General features: G+C 42.6%; 1 protein-coding gene across 1 annotated transcript in view; it reads left to right on the top strand.

The window, feature by feature from the left end:
• LOC122563300 (uncharacterized) overlaps positions 1-20,264 on the top strand; it is a 95,249-nt gene that overhangs the window by 51,348 nt on the left and 23,637 nt on the right. The window contains exons 12-14 of the mRNA XM_043717004.2: positions 4,138-4,188; positions 9,082-9,182; positions 14,985-15,110. Of these exons, the coding sequence (XP_043572939.2) occupies positions 4,138-4,188; positions 9,082-9,182; positions 14,985-15,110 (278 nt within the window). The remainder of the gene's footprint in view (positions 1-4,137; positions 4,189-9,081; positions 9,183-14,984; positions 15,111-20,264) is intronic.

Below are 20,264 nucleotides of genomic sequence, written 5' to 3'. Positions count from 1 at the left end.
TATTTTACATTAGGATTAAATCTCGGCACAACATCGTGGGCCAAAGGGCCTGTTCTGTGCTGTACTTTTCTATGTTCTATGTTCTATCTATTTCCTGCTCGGTCATAGCATGCAAGAAGCTAAAAGCCCTCTGCTGATAAGGAGAAACATATCTCGGAAAAATAAATTCATGTCAGAATGTTAATAAAGATTTCAATAAAACCTTGAAATTATGTCAGTCTTTCCCGTGTTATCACTGAACATAATGTGCTAGAAAAGTTAAAAAGTCTTAAAATTGATAAATCTCCTGGCCCCGATGGGATACACCCTAGAGTTCTGAGAGAGGTGGCTGAGGAAATAGCAGAGGCATTGGTTGAGATCTTTCAAGAGTCACTGGAGTCAGGAAAGGTCCCGGATGATTGGAAGATGGCTGTTGTAACCCCCTTGTTCAAGAAAGGATCAAGGCAAAAGATGGAAAATTATAGGCCAATCAGCTTAACCTCGGTTGTTGGTAAAATTCTAGAATCCATCATTAAGGATGAAGTTTCTAAATTCTTGGAAGAGCAGAATCTGATTAGAACAAGTCAACATGGATTTAGTAAAGGGAGGTCATGCCTGACAAATCTGTTGGAATTTTTTGAAGAGGGAACAAGTAGGTTAGACCAGGGAAACCCAGTGGATGTGGTCTATCTAGACTTTCAAAAGGCCTTTGATAAGGTGCCACACGGGAGGCTGCTGAGCAAGGTGAGGGCCCATGGTGTTCGAGGTGAGCTGCTGGGATGGATTGAGGATTGGCTGTCTAACAGAAGGCAGAGAGTTGGGATAAAAGGTTCTTTTTCAGAATGGCAGCCGGTGATGAGCGGTGTCCCGCAGGGTTCGGTGCTGGGGCCACAGCTGTTCGCATTATATATTAATGATTTGGATGAGGGAACCGGGGGCATTCTAGCGAAGTTTGCCGATGATACGAAGTTAGGTGGACAGGCAGGTAGTACTGAGGAAGTGGGGAGGCTACAGAAGGATCTAGCCAGGTTGGGAGAGTGGTCCAGGAAATGGCTGATGGAATTTAACGTGAGCAAGTGCGAGGTCTTGCACTTTGGCAAAAAGAATAAAAGCATAGACTACTTTCTAAATGGTGAGAAAATTAATAAAGCCAAAGCACAAAGGGATCTGGGACTGCTAGTCGAGGATTCTCTAAAGGTAAACATGCAGGTTGAGTCCGTGATTAAGAAAGCGAATGCAATGTTGTCTCTTATCTCAAGAGGGTTGGAATATAAAAGCAGAGATGTACTACTAAGACTTTATAAAGCTCTGGTTAGGCCCCATTTGGAGTACTGTGTCCAGTTTTGGTTCCCACACCTCAGGAAGGATATACTGGCACTGGAACGTGTCCAGCGGAGATTCACACGGATGATCCCTGGAATGACAGGTCTAACATATGAGGAACGGCTGAGGATACTGGGATTGTATTCGTTGGAGTTTAGAAGATTAAGGGGAGACTTAATAGAGACGTACAAAATAATACATGGCTTGGAAAAGGTGCTTGCTAGGAAATTGTTTCAGTTAGACGAGGAGACTAGGACCCGTGGACACAGCCTTAGAATTAGAGGGGGTCATTTCAGAACAGAAATGCGAAGACATTTCTTCAGCCAGAGAGTGGTGGGCCTGTGGAATTCATTGCCATGGAGTGCAGTGGAAGCCGGGACGCTAAATGTCTTCAAGGCCGAGATTGATAGATTCTTGTTGTCTAGAGGAATTAAGGGCTACGGGGAGAACGCTGGTAAGTGGAGCTGAAATGCGCATCAGCCATGATTGAATGGCGGAGTGGACTCGATGGGCCGAATGGCCTTACTTCCACTCCTATGTCTTATGGTCTTATGGTCTAATTTGGCAACATGCCACAGAACGGTCTGTAAGTTATCCACAAAACTGTTCATTTCACTCAGTGTAGGGCCACCCTGGAAATGTGTGTTGGTGATGGTGTAGGGTGTCTGCCTCTGAGCTTGCAGAATGGCGGGAATTTAATCCCACGTCTCTGGTGAGTGCTGTTATTGGTGGAAGATTCTCGTTTCCATGGCAGCCTCAATACCTTAGGGCATCCATTCATGTCAGGAACCACAATGTAGTTAAGGCTGGCAGGTTGTATGTGTGAGTCACGCAGGCTGGTGGACTTCAAACGTCAATTCTTTGGTTCCCACTTTGATTCACTACTTCCTGCAAGTTAATCTTAACCTCGTTAAACCATCTCCTCGGATATCAGCAAGAAAATGTAATCATAAACTGGTTTCTAAAAGAACCGTGTCTGAGTTTGTTGAAAATAAATCCTTGTTCCTGGACATCAATGCAATATCGACATTTCCTGCCTATACTTAGTTTGCCTTGAAAAGGAAGTGGTGAGCCATCTTTTTGAACCATTACAGTCTAAGTTGCATAGATATTCCCATTGTATTGCTGTGCCGTGAGTTACAGGACTTTGACACAGCCACAGTATTCTGTTATGTCTCACGGTCAGTCTGTCAGCCTGAGACCATAAGACCATAAGACATAGGAGCAGAAATTAGGCCATTCAGCCCATCAAGTCAGCTCCGCCGTTCGATCATGGCTAATAAGTTTCTCAAATCCATTCTCCTGCTTTCTCCCTATAACCCTTGTTCCCTTGATATTCAAGAATCTATCTCTGTCTTAAATATACCAAATTACCTGGCCATCACAGCCTTCCATGGAAGTGAATTCCATAGATTCACCATTCTCTGGCTGAAGACATTTCTCCTTATCTCCATTCTAAAAGGTCTTCCCTTTACTGTAAGGTTGTATCCTCGGGTCATAGTCTCTCCTACCAATGCAAATATCTTCCCAACATCCACTGTCCAGACCATTCAGTATTCTGTAAATTTCAATTGGATCCCTCCTTATCCTCTTAAACTGCATCGAGTACAGACCCAGAATCCTCAACATTCTTTATATGTTAAGCTTTTCAGTCCTGGGGCCATTCGCATGAACTTGCTCTGAACCCGCTCCAGGACTAGCATATCTTTTCTGAGATATGGTGCCCAAAACTGTGCACAATACTCCAAATATGGTCTGACTAGAAGCTTACAGAGCCTTAGAAATACATCCCTGCTTTTATATTCAAGTCCTCTCAAATTAAATGCCATAATTTTATATACCTTCCTAAATCCTGACTCAACCTGCAAGTTTATCTTGAAGGAATCCTGGACTAGAACGCTCAAGTTTCTTTGCACTGCAGGCTTCTGAATTTTCTCCCTATTTAGAAAATAATCCATGCCTCTATTCTTCCTACCACAGTACATGACCTCACACTTTTCCATGTTAAACTCCATCTACCAATTCTTTGCCCACTCTCCTAACCTGTCCAAATCCTTCTGCAGCCTCCCTGCCTCCTCAATGCTACCTGTCCCTCTATCTATCTTTGTATCATCTGCAAACTTAGCTCGAATGCCCTCAGCTCCTTCATCTAGACTGATAGTCCCAACACTGAGTGTTGAGGAACACCACTTGTCACCAGCTGCCATCCTGAGAAGGACCCTTTTATCCCCACTCTTTGCTTTCTGCCAGACAGCCAAGCTTCTATCCATGCTATCACCTTGCCTCTAACACCATAAGCCCTAATGTTACTCAGTAGCCTACTGTGTGGCACCTTATGAAAGCCTTCTTAAAGTCCAGGTAAATAACTGTGATTCAACTCAACAAGCACATGAGAACATCACTGTGTCATAGCATGTAATATTAGGGTGTACAGATCTCACAATCTATCCTCCCTTAGATCACTTGAAGCAATGCATGCCACTGGAACCTCTGTTGTAATGCAATGAAGTCCATTGTCTATGTGTACTATCAGGGACAAGCTGTGAGTCAGTAAGGATACCTTGAAGTTGGTTCAGGTCTATATTCTTGAACTTTGCATTCCAGCTACGGGGCATTCCGATATATTTCAGGCAGTCTATGTGGATCTTGATATGATTCTCTGGGTGGGAATTTCAATATGGTGGTGCATTACTAAGGCAAGGCAGGTAAAAGCTATCTCTTCCATTGCTTAGACCTATGCAGAATGGTAATAGTGAATTGTTCCCTGTGTTATGGTAGATGGATCCATTCTGCAATGGCACTTAAACAAAACCCTTATTTGTTCTTATTTACCAGAGTACAGCTCGCAGGAGGGTAAGCATTGCTGTCATTCCAAAACAGCTCATGGTAAGTGTACAATCCAATTTCTCACTTTTTTGCATTGTATCTGCTTTAGATCATTTTAATTACCTACCTTTAGAGGCAGTGTGTGGATACATTGGGTCTTTCATCTCTGGAGTCTTGGCTTGTCGGACAGGCCACAATGCTGAGATGAATGTTTCCTCTCAATGTAGGAAGTAGGAAGTAGGAAGTCAGCTCTTCCGTGAAATGGGTTGGCAGTGATTCAACCCGATCCCTAACTCCACATGACTGATTCATGAGAGAAATGGAAAAAGCCATACTGACCAGAAAGCAGTCAAGCATCTCCCCGGAGATTGGGACTAAGGTCAATGTGAAGGATGGGTAGTTATTGCACCTTGGGAAACAACAGCATTTTAAGATTGAGATAACTCAAAACAGTGAACAAGGCAAAAGTGATGACTGCAGATGCTGGAAATCAGTCTACGGCTGTGCTTTTCCAGCACCACTCTAATGTAGACGCAAAACAGTGAACAGCTTGTTATTTTGGAGATTGTTTTCCAAGCTCCATGTAGAGTGGATAGATGTGGGAATGGTGAGTCGCATTAGAATTAGAAATACGTTTATTGTCACATGTACTCAAGTACAGAGATACAGGAGCCCAGTGAAAAGTCTCCACACCCGGCACCATTTTAGATACAAAATCTTAGGGCAGAGCAGAAAAATAAAGAAATACAGTGGGTTCTGCTAATAACATGTGTTTCTTCAATGCAAATTGACATTAACGTGATTGAAGAATTTAGACCATTATTGTAGAACGTGAACTTTCCTTAACTGTATTGGCTATAACATGATTTCGGCCCCATTAGTTTAAATGGTGCAGCTATTGAGCAATTTTCTTACAATGTGAGATCACCCGAGAATCACATTATATCAGAACCGACTGTAAGTTATATGTAAGATATCACAGTCCTTCTTAGAATAAAGTAGAAAAAATAAAGAATTACAGTCCTGCTTTAGCCATGGGCCTGCAGATGCTCTACACTGGGCTTCCTCACGAGGGCTTGATCTCTTCCTCACGTGAAGCAGTCTCCCCTGCACTGGGCACGCACAACTCTGTCTGGCCACTGACCATTAAAAGTCCACACCAGCTCACCAGCCACCTCACCACAGATTGGCAGAATCCCAATCTGGTTCATCACTGAGCCCATAAGCCACATCTACACTCCAGACCTAAAAGAATCCATGGCAGCATCGCACCAGCCACCTGGCGCCAATGACTTGCTCCAGGGCCCACAGCCGCTACTGTCCCCATTACCTCCATAACCGAGCTCCCTCAGAAAGTAAGGTGACACAAAAAAAACTAACTAAAAAAAGGCGAGAAAAGATGAAAGGGAAAACGAGCAGTTGGAGTGGATGAGTCCCAGCTCAGGAACCCTACTCAGCCGCCATCTTGATTCATATGAAGTGGAATCCATGAACCAATGAAAGTGACTAGATCTCATGTTGTTCTCTTCTTCATTACAATCACTAGCATCAGCAACAATCCATCCAGGTTCAGAAAGCACAATCAGGAATCAGAAATCAAAGCCACAATTTAAAAAACACAAATAGAATTGTACTCCTCAGGCCAAGTGCCAGGGAATTAAGGCTCCAGGCCAATTGTAGATTCTCTTGTATAGGAAAATAGGACAAAGAATTCAGGTTTGCCCTATAGATAGCCACTTGTAATGCCTGTGCAGGAGATAACAAAGATCATGACTGACATTTTGATTCCAGAGGATCTAGCTCAATACTTGTTGGGTCACACACACTGCAAGCGCCTCTGCCCCACCCCCGCTACAATGAGCAGACTAGCACAATTGTTGCCAGTAGTTGCAAGAAGGCGTCACCTTATTGGTGTAAAGTGATCATATGGGCTTAGTCAATTAATGGCTATAGAGTTGGGATGGCAAGCACCCTGAAAAAGTGAGGAGCCTTCTCTTGCTCATGGTCACCATCAAGTGGTAAAGTTCCTGACCCTGGTATGGAATGGTAGCATCATACAACACAGAAGGAGGCTGGTAATAGTACTTTGAAGGATCCATCTATTTCATAGAATTATAAACTAATGCAGCGAGGAATAAAACCATTTGGCGCTTTGTGTCTGTTTCAAAAAGAGCTATCTAATTTTACTCACCAGCTCTTCCCCGTAGCTCTGTAATTATTTTCCTTGAAGAATTTATCCATTCCTCTGTAGGATATTATTACTGAATCTGCTTTTGCCTCCCTGTCATGGCCACTTTTCATATCACAAATCATTATATAAATTTATTTCCTTGAGTCAAATCAAGCTTCTATATCAATCGCCTTATATCTGTGTCGTCTGGTTGCTGATCTCTCTGCCACTGGACTTACTCTATCCTCATTTAATCCATCAAAATCACAATTTTAAACACCCTCCCTCAAACCTTCTCTTCTTTCATAATCCAGCGTTTCAAATTCTGCACATAACTATCTCTGATCCCTTGCAGCACTCAATTAAATCTCCTTTGAACTCTCTCCATAGCATTGACAGCTAGTATATCAGGAATCTCATGTATGCTGATTGCCTTATCTGTTGGACATTACATCTGGGACACAATGTTCTGGTCCAGTAAGCCAGCTAGTAAAGGAAAGTACTGGTGCCACTCAGTCTAACACTTACTTCGAGGTTTTGAGAACACACCATCTACCTCAGTTTCAGTCAGTGTCTATTTGTATCCAATCTATAAATGCCCCCTTATTGATGATTGATTATAATTAATAGCCAACATCTCTTTCAATTCCATGTGGGCACAACTAATGTGGGACTTGGACTCATCTCTGTCTCTCACAGGTTATAGAATTATTTTTATTCTATTAAATTATGTGGGTGTCACTAAGGTGATGAGTTAACCTAACTCTTAACTTAAGAGTAAACCACATTGCTTTGGCTCTGAAGTCACATGTAGGCTGGACCAAGTAACAATGGCAGACTTCCTTCACTAATGGATCTTAGTGAATTCGAAATAATTTTAATGACAATCAGCAATGGTTACGTAGTTGCCATTAGACAAATTTTGGTTAGGTGAGTGTAATTACTTCCATATATTCATAATGAGATAAGATAATCTCTCAAGCAGCGGTTTATACATATGTTCTTGTTAGGGCTGGGAATTGATTATGGAAGTGATTGTCATGATTATTCCATGTCTTACTAGAATCTCCTAAAACCTGTAACATTACATAATCCTTTCAGCACTGAGTGCTGAGAGCCACCTGGCTGGAGTACAAGTTTCAGTTTATACAGGGAGAAAGTTTTCCATAGAGGGATATCCATTTCACGGTGTTTGGCACATTGCACCTCATATGTCAGCTGTATAGTCTGAATGTCAGTCAGCAACTGAGTATTTTGCTGTTGGCTGCATCTGTCTGAGAACCAGTTGATATGGAGATATCAGGAATGGATAAATCTCCCTATGGCTGCTGTTCTCAATTTGGCACCTTCTTCATTTATCCACGTCATTGCCTTACCTTACCTAGCTCTTTTACTTCGGATCCTCTATGTTTTCTGCAAGATTCAAGGACAAGAAGACTTGGAATATGGACCCATGGCACTGGATGTCTGCAATTTCTCTGCTTCAAAAGGCTTAACTGGCCTGTAGTTCAAGGATGAACTATTAATATCAACTTCTGGTGCTCTGAGAACACTGCATGTCATGTGTTTCAAAAGCTCTGAAGTCAGAAGGCATAATTCCCTACAGCCACAATTCTTAAAGAGCACCCAACTGCCATGAAAACTGTACATGTTTTGGGAGGGAGTTGCATTATATCTCAGAGGACAGTACCTAAACTTAGTGACCAGCGTTAAAAGGGAATACGCTAGAGAAACTTAGCAGGTCTGGCAGCATCTGTGGAGAGAGAAACAAAGTTTCTGATATGACTGTTCTACAGAGCTGAAAGGATTTGGAAAATGGTGGTTTTAAGCTGAAGTCAGAGGGTGAGGAGGAGCAAGTGGAGCAAATGGTGAGAGTGCCCAATGCAAAAGGCAAAGCTGTGCTGATGGTAGTAAAGGAGCAAAATAAATAAATGTAAATGTTACCTGTGAAAATACATCCACTCTGCTGAGAGCAAAGTTAACAAGACACAAACAAGACATGGCTGGGGCTTCTCAACTCTATCCATTATTTGAGGTGTGGTGACCTTCAGATTAAATTCACCACAAGCTGTGTCTCTTTATGAGAAGAGCAGCCCTTTGATTCGCTAGGACTAGAGTGACATCACTTGGCTCAGGTAAGCAATGTTTGAACATCATGGTTTGGAGATGCCAGCCCAAGTCAACATAGTCTCCCTAATTCTCATAGCAGGTGAACAAATATGTTTACAACTTATTCAAGTTCTGCCAACTAAAATATGAAAGTGTGTAATCATATTAAAATGGACTGTCTTGTTAAGTTTTTGTTGTTAATCCTTACGGTAGACTTGATGTTTTTGGTGGCTCAGCAGTAGTGTCCATGATTCTGAGTCAGTGGTTGTATCTTCAAGACCTGAGCACATTAGTTAAGGTGACCTATCAGCAGAGTACTGTTGGGGTGCTGTACTGTTGGAAATGCTGCCTTTCGGATGAACTTTGTCCACTCTCAGTCAACGTAAAAGATAACAAGATACTCTTCTACAGAAGAGTAAGGGAGATCCTCCCAATGTCCTCCTGAATATCTTTCTCTCAAACAATATCTTCTCAAGATTGTCTGATGATTTGCTAGTGGGAGCACAAATTAGCAATTCATAATACAACACTGACTATATCACACAAAGATTAATTTCATTGGCTGCCATGTGTACTGGGGCATCCTTAATTCACGTGAGTTACTGTATAAATACTAAGTTTAATTTCCACATTGCTTTTCTTTTGACTTTTCTTCCTTTTTTCTGTTCCAATAGATTTTTCATAATACAGACTCCAACGCAGTTGACAGTGAAGAGTGCAAGATGGATTATAGCTCTACAAAGATCTCCAGGCACAATGTGCCACCACAAAACAGGTAAAAGCACAACTTGAACCTAAGTAGATGATTGTCAGGTCGCTCGATATTTTGTTATCTCATTGGTCAAAAAAGGCTGGCAGTTATTATGCGTACATGACTGTCCCTTGAGAAGATGTTGGTGAAGCTAATTTTTTGAAGCATTGTGGTATGTGTGTGTGTGGGGTGAAGGTGTTGATGGTTAGGCAGTTTCAGGATTTTGACCATTGATATTGAGGGAATAGTGGGATATCGTCAGGCTGGAATGATGTATTCCTTGCAGTAAACTTTGGTGCATCCATGCACTTGATATCCTTGGAGAAAGCGAGGACTGCAGATGCTGGAGATCAGAGTCAAAAAGTGTCAGTGGCACATTCATCCGATTGGCTGAACTGGTCCTCACCCTCAACAATTTCTCCTTCCAATCCTCCAGATAAAAGAAGTAGCCATGGGCATCCACATGGGCCCCTGCTACGCCTGCCTCTTTGTCAGGTATGTGGAACAGTCCATCTTCCGAAGCTACACCAGCACCATTCCCCACTTTTTTCTCTGCTACATCGATGACTGTATCGATGCCACCTCATACTCCTGCAAGGAGGTTGAACAGTTCATCAACTTCACGAACACCTTCCACCCCGACCTCAAGTTCACCTGGACTATTTTGGACATCTCCCTCCCCTTCCTGGACCTCTCCATTTTCATTTTTGGTGACCGACTCAACACCGACATCTACTCTGAACCCACCGACTCTCACAACTACCAGGACTACACCTCCTCCCACCCTGCCTACTGTAAAAATGCTATCCCTTACTCCCAATTTCTCTACCTCTGCCACATCTGCTCCCAGGAGGACCAATTCCACCATACAACAGCCCAGATGGCCTCCTACTTCAAGGACTGCAAATTCCCCTCCCACGTGGTTGACAATGCCCTCTAGCACATCTCCTTCACTTCCCGCATTTCCTCCCTTGAACTCCATTCCTTCAATTGCAACAAGGACAGAACCTCCCTGCCACCCCACCAACCTCCGCATACATTGCATCATCCTCCGCCATTTCCACCATCTACAAACAGACCCCACCACCAGGGATATAGTTCCCTCTCCACCCCTATCCACATTCCGCAGAGACCATTCCCTCCGCGACTCCCTTGTTAGGTCTACAACCCCACCAACCCACCCTTCACTCCTGGCACCTTCCCATGCCACGGCAAGAAGTGCAAAATCTGCACCCACACCTTCCCCCTCACCTTCATCCAAGGCCCCAATGGATCCTTCCACATCCAGCAGAGATTTACCTGTACTTCCACATACATCATCTACTGTGTCTGTTGCTCTTGGTGTGGTCTCCTCTACATTGGGGAGAAAGGTTGCCAACTTGCAGAACGTTTCATAGAAAATCTCTGGGATACGCACACTAAACAACCCTACCACCCTGTGGCTGAACACTTTAACCCCTCCTCCCAGTCCATCAAGGGCAAATCCTGGGCCTCCTCCACTGCTAAACCCTAACCAATGGCCACCTGGAGGAAGAATGCTTCATCTTCTGCCTTACAACCCTTCACACAAGACCAATGCAGATTTCACCAGTTTCCTCATTTCCCATCCCCCCACCTGATCCCAGTTCCAACTTTTCAACTTGGCGCTGCTCTCTTGAACTGTCCAATCTGTCTATCTTCCTTCCCACCTATCTGCTCCACCCTCCTCTCCGACCTATCACCATCACCCCCTCCCACCTGCATCTACCCATTGCATTCCCAGCTACCTTCCTCCAGCCCCACACCCTCCCATTTATCTCAGCCACCTCGGGGCACCTACTCATTCCTGATGAGAGCTTTAAAAGGGATTTAAGGGGCAACTTTTTCACAGAAAATGGTGCATGTATGGAATTAGCTGCCAGAGGAAGTGGTGGAGGCTAGTATAATTACAACATTTAAAAGGCACCTGGATGGGTATATGAATAGGAAGGGTTTAGAAGGATATGGGCCAAGTGCTGGCAAATGGGACTAGATTGAGTTGGGATATCTGGTCGGCACAGGCAAGTTGGACCGAAGGGTCTGTTTCTGTGCTGTATATCTCTCTGACTATGACTCTAAATGTGAGGTGACAGAGTCATAGAGTCATATAGCATGGAAACAGGTCCTTTAGTCCAACTCGTCCATGCCAACCAGATTTCCTAACTTAGTCCCATTTGCCTGGGTTTGGTCCATATTCCTCCAAATCCTTCATATTCATGTACCTGTCCAAATGACTTTTAAATGTTGTAATTGTATCATTCCCTACCACTTCCTCTGGCAATTTGTTCCATATATACGCCAGTGTCTGCGTGAAACTGTTGCCCCTCAGGTCGCTTTTAAATCTTTCCCTTCTCACCTTAAACCTATGCTCTATTATGGACTACCCTACCCATGGGGAAAATATTTTGGCTATGCATCTTATCTATGCCCCTCATGATTTTATAAGCCTCTATAAGGTCATTCCCAGCCTACCCAGCAACTTCTTATAACTCAAACCTTCCTGTCTTGGTAACATCATATACATTTTTTTTCCATCCTTGCTAGTTTAATAAATCCAGATCAACCTGAATTGTATGCAGTACACCAATGTCTTGTACAGCGGTAACATAATGTCCTAACTCCTGTACTCAGTGCTCTGATCAATAAAGGCAAGTGTGCCATTGCCACTTTTACCACCCTGTGTACCTGTGATGCCACTTTCAAGGAATTATATATCTGCACCCCTGTCTATTCAATGACACACCCCAGGGCCGTACCATTAACTGTGTAGCCTTATCCTGGGTTGTCTTACCAAAATGCAACACTTCACATTTATCTAAATTAAACTCCATCTGCCATTCCTTGCACATTGGCCCAGTTGATCAAGATCCCGTTCTACTCTTAGATCACCTTCTTCACTGTCCACTGTCCAATTTTGATGTACTTGGACAGGACAAACAAAGCAAGAGAGTACCTGATGATCAGTAGGGCCCTGGGAAAGACCAAGAATCAGAGGGACCTGTGACAGGGTTAGGGTCAGGTGGGCATGATATCAGTCCCTTAAGATATCAGGATGTTTGGATAAAATAGTTCAGAAGGTAATATAGACTACTTGTCTTTTTCAGCTGAGACACAGAGTTTAAAAGCAAGGGAGTTGTACTGGAAAGGTATAAAATGTTAATTAGGCCACAGCCAGAGTATTGTGCACAGTTCTGGAAATCACATTACTGGAGTGATATGATAGCACTGGCGAGGATTTTAAAGAGATTTACCAGGCCTCGGCTGGAGAGGTTTAATTTTCAAGAGAGATTGGATAGACGGAGGTTGTTTTCCTTAGAGCAGAGGAGACTGAGTGGAGACATGACCGAGATGTATAAAATGATGAGGGTCATAGATGGGGTAGAAAAGAAGAAACATTTTCCCTTGGTGGAGGGATGAATTGCTGGGGGCATAGATGTAAGGTAAGGGGTAGAAACATGAGGAGAAGCTTTGTTGTGGGAATGTAGAACCTACCTCTTGTATGATAGTGGCAAAAGCCTTTGAAATATTTAGGAAATATTTAGATGTGCACTTGCAATGCCAAGGCATGCAAAACCAAGCACTGGAAAATGGTTTTGGGATAGTTAGATGGTCGGTTTTGATCGGTTGACGAACCTTTCTCTGTGCTGTAGATCTCTGTGACTCTAAAACTTTTAATTATGAAACTTTGACATATGACTCTGACAGTTAGAATTCCAGCACCCTTATAAACTGCCCCTCTATATATACATCCAGACAGGCCAGAAAGACATTGGTGTCATGGTTGGAAGGAAAGGCATTTCAATGGTCCTTGTCCACAGGGTTTGCTGAGATGACCCAATTGGCTTGTCAGGGTATGCTGTCTACATCCTTCCCTGGATACATCTATTTGTTTGCAAGAGGCGGCTGGTTCACATTTTTGAAGTCTCTGGCTTAATGGTTAAGAGCCACAGCTTCTAGCAACCGCTGGGGGAAATTTTTTTTCAGTTTAAGATGGTTCGTACAGAGAAGAAAAGAGACAGCTCCTTGCCTTGCAGATATCTGATAGCTTCTTGTTCAGAGCCATAAGCTGTGTTCAGCTACGTGGCAACCAATCACATAGCTGTTGACAGGCAGAAAAGCTTTGTCATCTATAACAGGTCACTAGTCCGCTGATCAATCAGCTACTTGTTGCTGGCTGAATCTTCATTTTTCACAGCCCTTGGCTGTAGCTTACCTATACCTTCTCCTACTACTCCTTGATCTAGCAGTTGTGTAAACAGTGCTTGTATTGAGTTTTGGGTGAATTTTAAAAACTGCAGCAATCTTTTTCTTAATAAAACCTTTTTCCCATTTCAGTCCATAATTGAAAGTACAGAAAAATAAATTTTAAAAAGTTATGGTCTTTAATACCCTCCTAGGTGTTGGAAGTGTTGTGTTTCAGGGTCTGTTGAAGATAATTTGCTGACTGGATGGTAAAACTAAGACTACAGTGGAGGTGAGGAGGAAGGTTGAGTAATGGTATGGATGATTAAGTCCTTGGTGGACTGATTTTGTTCTAACGGTGTCACAAAGTCAGGCTGGAGCAATTTTGGGATGCGTACGCCCATGTAATGGGTGTTTCAGTGGTAAACCTTTGGAATTCTTTAACCCAGAGGCCTGTGCAAGTTCAATCACTGAGCACTTTCAAGAGAGGAATTGATAGGTTTCGCAATAGTAAGGACATAAAAAGAAATGAAGAAAATGCAGGCAAGTGACATTTTTTATTATCCATCCATAAGGGTGGCACAGTGACTCAGTGGTCAGTTCTGCTGCCTCATAGAACCAGGGAACCTGATTCGATTCCAGCCTTGGCTGATCCTCTGTATGGGGTTTGTACATTCTCCCCATGGGTTTCCTTTGGGTGTTCCAATTTCCTCCCACAATACAAAGATGTGCAGGTTAGGTGGTTTGGCCACGCTAAATTGTCCAGGGATGTGCAGACTAGGTGGATTAGTCATAGGAAATGTAGGGTTACGGGGATATGTTAGGTCTGGGTGGTATGCTCTTCAGAGAATCGGTGTGGACTTGATAGGTCAAAAGGCCAGTTTCCACACGGTGGGGATTCTATGATTCAGAGGATTGGGGTACCATTGGCTAGGCCAGCATTTATTGCCCATAGGGCAGTTGAGAATCAACTACATTGTCACAGGTAAGGACAGCAGTTTCATTTCCTCAAAAACATTAGTGAGTTTGATTGGGTTTTCCCAACAATCACCAATGGCATCATGGTCACTATTAGACTATTAATTCCAGATTTTTTATTGATTGCAAATTCTATCTGCCATATGAACCCTGAAACCAGTGCACTAATCAACCAGTGATAACACCACCAAGCCATTACCTTGTATAAGTATACATAGCTCAGATTGCACCAAACATAATCACTATTGAGTTAAGGACTATCAAGAGGCCGAGCTAGGCATAGTTTGTTAATGTCTAGTTAATCACATAATAAGATTTATTAGGAATGTCCATATTTAAGTTTAAGAAGAAACAGCTGGTAACTAGGAATTGTCTGAGTTCATGTATTTATGGAGCACCTGTAATAGTGTGGAATGAGAGGATGAAGACTGAGGAAGTCAATAAACCTTCTGAGCAAAGTAAAAGACACATCTGTCTTGATTTTTCAACTCTCCAACTAATGTGGAATCTATGGGCTGAGTTTTCTTAAAGTCCTGAGAGTGAAAGGAAAGAGGGAATAGAGAGGAGGACTAGATACATTTGGAATGGAGCAAGTTGAGGAAAGATTTGGTTTTGCATTGCTAATAGCCTATGATGCCTATCTTGCAGCAGGCGACAACTGCCTCATGAGAACTCATTTGGGAACCATGGACAGCGCCTAGCCTCTGAGTCAGCTCCAAGTATACTGCCTGATCAACGCTGTGAGATTGAATCCGCGGACAGCATGATTCATGGGTAAGATGGCGATTATTGAGCACTGGGTGGGGGGGGGGGGGAGTATCTCATCTTCTTTGGTGAAGAATTATAATCTATGATACCTTTCTTTTCTGCCTTTTATTGTTTAAAGACTTTAACAGAGTAAAGTAGCCAATGTGATAAGCATTCTAGTAAAATCATTGAATATTTCTTGCACTTAGCTGCCAAAGAATAGGTTTCCTGCTTCTTTCTAATGCTCCAGAGTATATCTCCTTGAAAGAGGCCTGAATGGTTCTCTTATCAGCAATGGCACCTAAGTTTCTATAAGATTTGCTGTACTTGTGGGGGAATGTTTTTAGATTCTAGTTCCTGAAAGAGTGGTGGAAGCATATTTGGAATTAACATTCTAAAGAGAACGAGATAAACACTTGAAGGGAAACACATTGACAGGTCTATACTGAAAGAGCAGAGGAATTCATTGGTTAATTCAATGATAGAGTGAGCATTGGCACAATGGGCAAAATGGTCTCCTTTTGTGTTCTCTCATGTATGATTCCATGTCAACATCAAAAATTTTACGATGTGATAGTGACTATCATCCTGTGAGAAAACTCTGTACTTTTAAAAGTGCACATATTCCAAGTATGCTGTAATTCATCAATGTGTCATGATTAAATGCTTGTCCCTTGAACCAAAAGTGTTTACATTTCTTCAGATTGTCAGAAATAAAAATATTGAGTTGCTCTGCCATTCAATATGAACATGGCCAATCTGATTATTGCCTGAATTTTACTTTCCTGTTGGTACCATATAATCTTTGATTCTTTTGGAGATCAATCATCAGTCTAATGCTGCCTTTAAATATACTCAATTTTTTCAGTTTTAACTGCTTGCCGTAGAAAAGAATTTCAAAGACTCAAGCAGAGTGGACTAAGAGGTGACCAGATTGAGGTGTAGAAATTTGAGATGCTTAGATGGAAAGAAACTTTGCCCTTGATGGAGGGCTCAGTGACCAGGGAGGGCATAGATTTAAGGTAAGGGGCAGAAGGTTTAGAGGGGATGTGAGGATTTTTTTTTTTCTCACCCAGACATCTGGAATTTAATCTGCCTATAAGGGTAAGGGCAGAAACCCTCATCACATTGAAGTGTTTGGATGTACAATACCAGCCAAAGACATGAGCAGCATAGACTCAGTTGACCAAACAGGCATTTCTGTGCTGTAGATCACTTGTCCTATGATTCCTAACTACACACACTGCTCCAAGTGCTGTCCATATAAGCTCTGTATAATTAACATAAGCCTTCACTATTCCTCTACTCAAATCTTCTTGTGATATAGCCTAACATTCCATTAGCCTTCCTAACAACTTGCTGCATCTGCATATTATTCTGCACTAAATTATCAACAGGAACACCTGGTTCCCTTTGTACATCTACACTTCCGAATGTTATGCTATTTAAGAAATACTCTGCATGTCTGTGTCTCCAAATAAAGGTAACTTTATATTTATCCACAACTATCTTCCATGTTCTTGTCCATTCGCTTAACCTGACCAAGTTCTCCTGGAGCTGTCCAACTTCTCCCTAACATTGCACATTCTCACCTAGCATTGTATCATCCATAAATGTGGAAATATTACATTTTATCCTTGCCTCCAAATCATTGATATACTTCTGAACTCTGGGACAAGTACTGATCCTTTTGACATGCCATTAATCACAGCCTACCAATGCAGCAATGACCCATTTATTCCTACTGTTTTCCATCTGTTAATCAATCAATCCATGCTAGTTGTTCACTAACAGGAAGTGGACATCATTGGTTGGGTCAGTGTTTACTATCCATCTCTAATTGCCCTTAAGAAGGTGGTGGTGGAGCTGCCCTCTTGTATTGCTGCAGTCCATTTGGTGCAAGTAGGCCCACAATGCTGTTCGAGGAATGTTCTAGGATTTTGACCCAGTGACACTGAGGAATGGTGATATATTTCCAAGTCAGGATAGCGAAGGGAACTTGCAAGTAGTGGTGTTCCCATGTATTTGCTGCCCTTGTTCTTCTGGATAGTAGTGGTCATAGGTTTGGAGGCTGCCTTAGAAACATTGGTGAATTTCTGTAGTGCCTCCTGTTAGCTTTTCCTCATGTGCTTTCTTTGAAACAGCCTCCTTTAAGGCACTTTATCAAAAGGTTTTATGGACCAGGCCAAACCCCCTCAAGACATTTCTAGAAGGTAGCCGAGATCCTATCTTTTCTAGTTGTTTTAAACAGGTGTAAAGTGGATATTCCAGGAGCGACGCAGCCAGCCTGACCAATCAGTTTTAAAACAAAACAACATTTATTTATACATGAACAAAAGAGAACCGAATATAGAATAATGTAGTTTATCTGAAAACCCAGCTGACTCTATCGCAACTGAATGATGCTGTTCCACATACTTGCAACATCCCTTAAACAGCCCCATGACCAAAAATGTAAATTGAAACACAGGTTCTTACAGAAGAAATGTCAGAGAATGGAGCAGTTCTTCTGGGCCTCCAGTAGCTTCTCTGGTTCCCCAGCTAAAACTTGACCAGCATCTGCAAACAAAGCAAACTGCTAAAACCAAACCAAACCCTGGGAGAACTAGCCGCTCCCCTTTCATTGTACATGTGTTTTAAAAGAAAGACTTAAAAGCATTCTCAAGCAGAAAAGCCCAGACAATTCAGAACCTCTGACTTTACAACCCCTCTGAAAAAAAAACTAAGGACAACATAACCTTGTTAAACGAGCAGCATCATCATACCTCCCCCTTTAAACATGCACATGGATAGCAGTGAATTGAGGGGTGTGTAGGTTAAGTTTTTTTATTTTACATTAGGTTTATTTTACATTCGAAGTGAAGGAGCCATTGGGAAGTAGTGACCATAATACAATAAGCTTCAATCTGCAATTTGAGAGAGAGGGGGTACAATCGGAAGTGACAATATTTCTGTTGAAAAAAGGGAACTATGGAGCTATGAGGGAGGAGCTGGCCAAAGTTCAATGGTGCAATACCTTAGCAGTGATGACAGTGGAGGAACAATGGTGGATATTTCTGTGTATAATGCAGAAGATGCAGGATCAGTTCATTCTAAAAAGGAAGAAAGATCCGAGGAGGAGGCATGGGCGGCCGTGGCTGACGAGGGAAGTTAAGAAACATATAAAGTTACATGAGAAAAAGTATAACATAGCAAAGATAAGTGGGAAAATGGAGGACTGGGAAGCTTTTAAAGAACAACAGAGGATTACTAAGAAGGAAATACGCAGAGAAAAAATGAGGTACGAAGGTAAACTGGCCAAAAATATAAAGGAGGATGGTAAAAGTTTTTTTAGGTATGTGAAAGGCAAAAAAATGGTTAAGACTAAAATTGGGCCCTTGAAGACAGAAACAGGGGAATATATTACGGGGAACAAAGAAATGGCAGAAGAATTGAATTGGTACTTCAGATCTGTGTTCACTGGGGAAGACACAAGCAATCTCCCTGAGGTAACAGTGGCTGAAGGACCTGAACTTAAGGGAATTTATATTTGCCAGGAATTGGTGTTGGAGAGACTGTTAGGTCTGAAGTTTGATAAGTCCCCGGGGCCTGATGGTCTACATCCCAGGGTACTGAAGGAGGTGGCTCGAGAAATTGTGGATGCATTGGTGATTATTTTCCAGAGTTCGATAGATTCGGGATCAGTTTCTGCAGATTGGAGGGTGGCTAATGTTGTACCACTTTTTAAGAAAGGTGGGAGAGAGAAAGCAGGAAATTATAGACAAGTTAGTCTGACCTCAGTGGTGGGAAGATGCTGGAGTCTATTATAAAGGATGAAATTATGACACATCTGGATAGTAGTAACAGGATAGGTCAGAGTCAGCATGGATTTATGAAGGGGAAATCATGCTTGACTAATCTTCTGGAATTTTTTGAGGATGTAACTCTGAAGATGGATGAGGGAGATCCAGTAGATGTAGTGTACCTGAACTTTCAGAAAGCTTTTGATAAAGTCCCACATAGGAGGTTAGTGAGCAAAATTAGGGCGCATGGTAATGGAGGCAAAGTACTAACTTGGATTGAGAGTTGGTTGGCTGATAGGAAACAAAGAGTAGTGATAAACGGCTCCATTTCGGAATGGCAGGCAGTGACCAGTGGGGTACCGCAGGGATCAGTACTGGGACCGCAGCTTTTTACAATATATGTTAATGATATAGAAGATGGTATTAGTAATAACATTAGCAAATTCGCTGATGATACTAAGCTGGGTGGCAGGGTGAAATGTGAAGAGGATGTTAGGAGATTCCAGGGTGACCTGGACAAGTTCGGTGAGTGGTCAGATGCATGGCAGATGGAGTTTAATGTGGATGACTGTTTATCCACTTTGGTGGCAAGAACAGGAGGCAGATTACTACCTAAATGGAATCAATTTAGGTAAAGGGGCAGTATAAGAGAGATCTGGGTGTTCTTGTACACCAGTCAATGAAGGTAAATTTGCAGGTACAGTGTGTAGTGAAGAAGGCTAATAGCATGCTGGCCTTCATAACAAGAGGGATTGAGTATAGAAGCAAAGAGGTTCTTCTGCAGCTGTACAGGGCCCTGGTGAGACCACACCTGGAGTACTGTGTGCAGTTCTGGTCTCCAAATTTGAGGAAAGACATCCTGGCTATTGAGGGAGTGCAGCGTAGGTTCACGAGGTCAATTCCTGGAATGGCGGCACTACCTTACACTGAAAGACTGGAGAGACTGGGCTTGTATACCCTTGAGTTTAGAAGACCGAGAGGGGATCTGATTGAGACATATAAGATTATTAAAGGATTGGAAACTCTGGATGCAGGAAACATGTTTCCGCTGATGGGTGAGTTCCGAACCAGAGGACACAGCTTAAAAATACAGGGTAGACCATTTAGGACAGAGATAGGGAGAAACTTCTTCACCCAGAGAGTGGTGGCTGTGTGGAATGCTCTGCCCCAGAGGGCAGTGGAGGCCCAGTCTCTGGATTCATTTAAGAAAGAGTTGGATAGAGCTCTCAAGGATAGTGGAATCAAGGGTTATGGAGACAAGGCAGGAACAGGATACTGATTAAGGATGATCAGCCATGATCATATTGAATGGTGGTGCAGGCTCAAAGGGCAGAATGGCCTACACCTACACCTATTGTCTATTGATTAATCCTTGGCACAAGATCATGGGCTAAAAGGC

The sequence above is a fragment of the Chiloscyllium plagiosum genome, unplaced genomic scaffold (assembly GCF_037043375.1).
Source record: "Chiloscyllium plagiosum isolate Xiang-an unplaced genomic scaffold, Cpla_swu_hap1 HiC_scaffold_26, whole genome shotgun sequence".
Lineage (NCBI taxonomy): Eukaryota > Metazoa > Chordata > Chondrichthyes > Orectolobiformes > Hemiscylliidae > Chiloscyllium > Chiloscyllium plagiosum.
The sequence above is the reverse complement of the archived record's forward strand: the minus strand, read 5'-3'. Positions and strand labels throughout refer to the sequence as shown.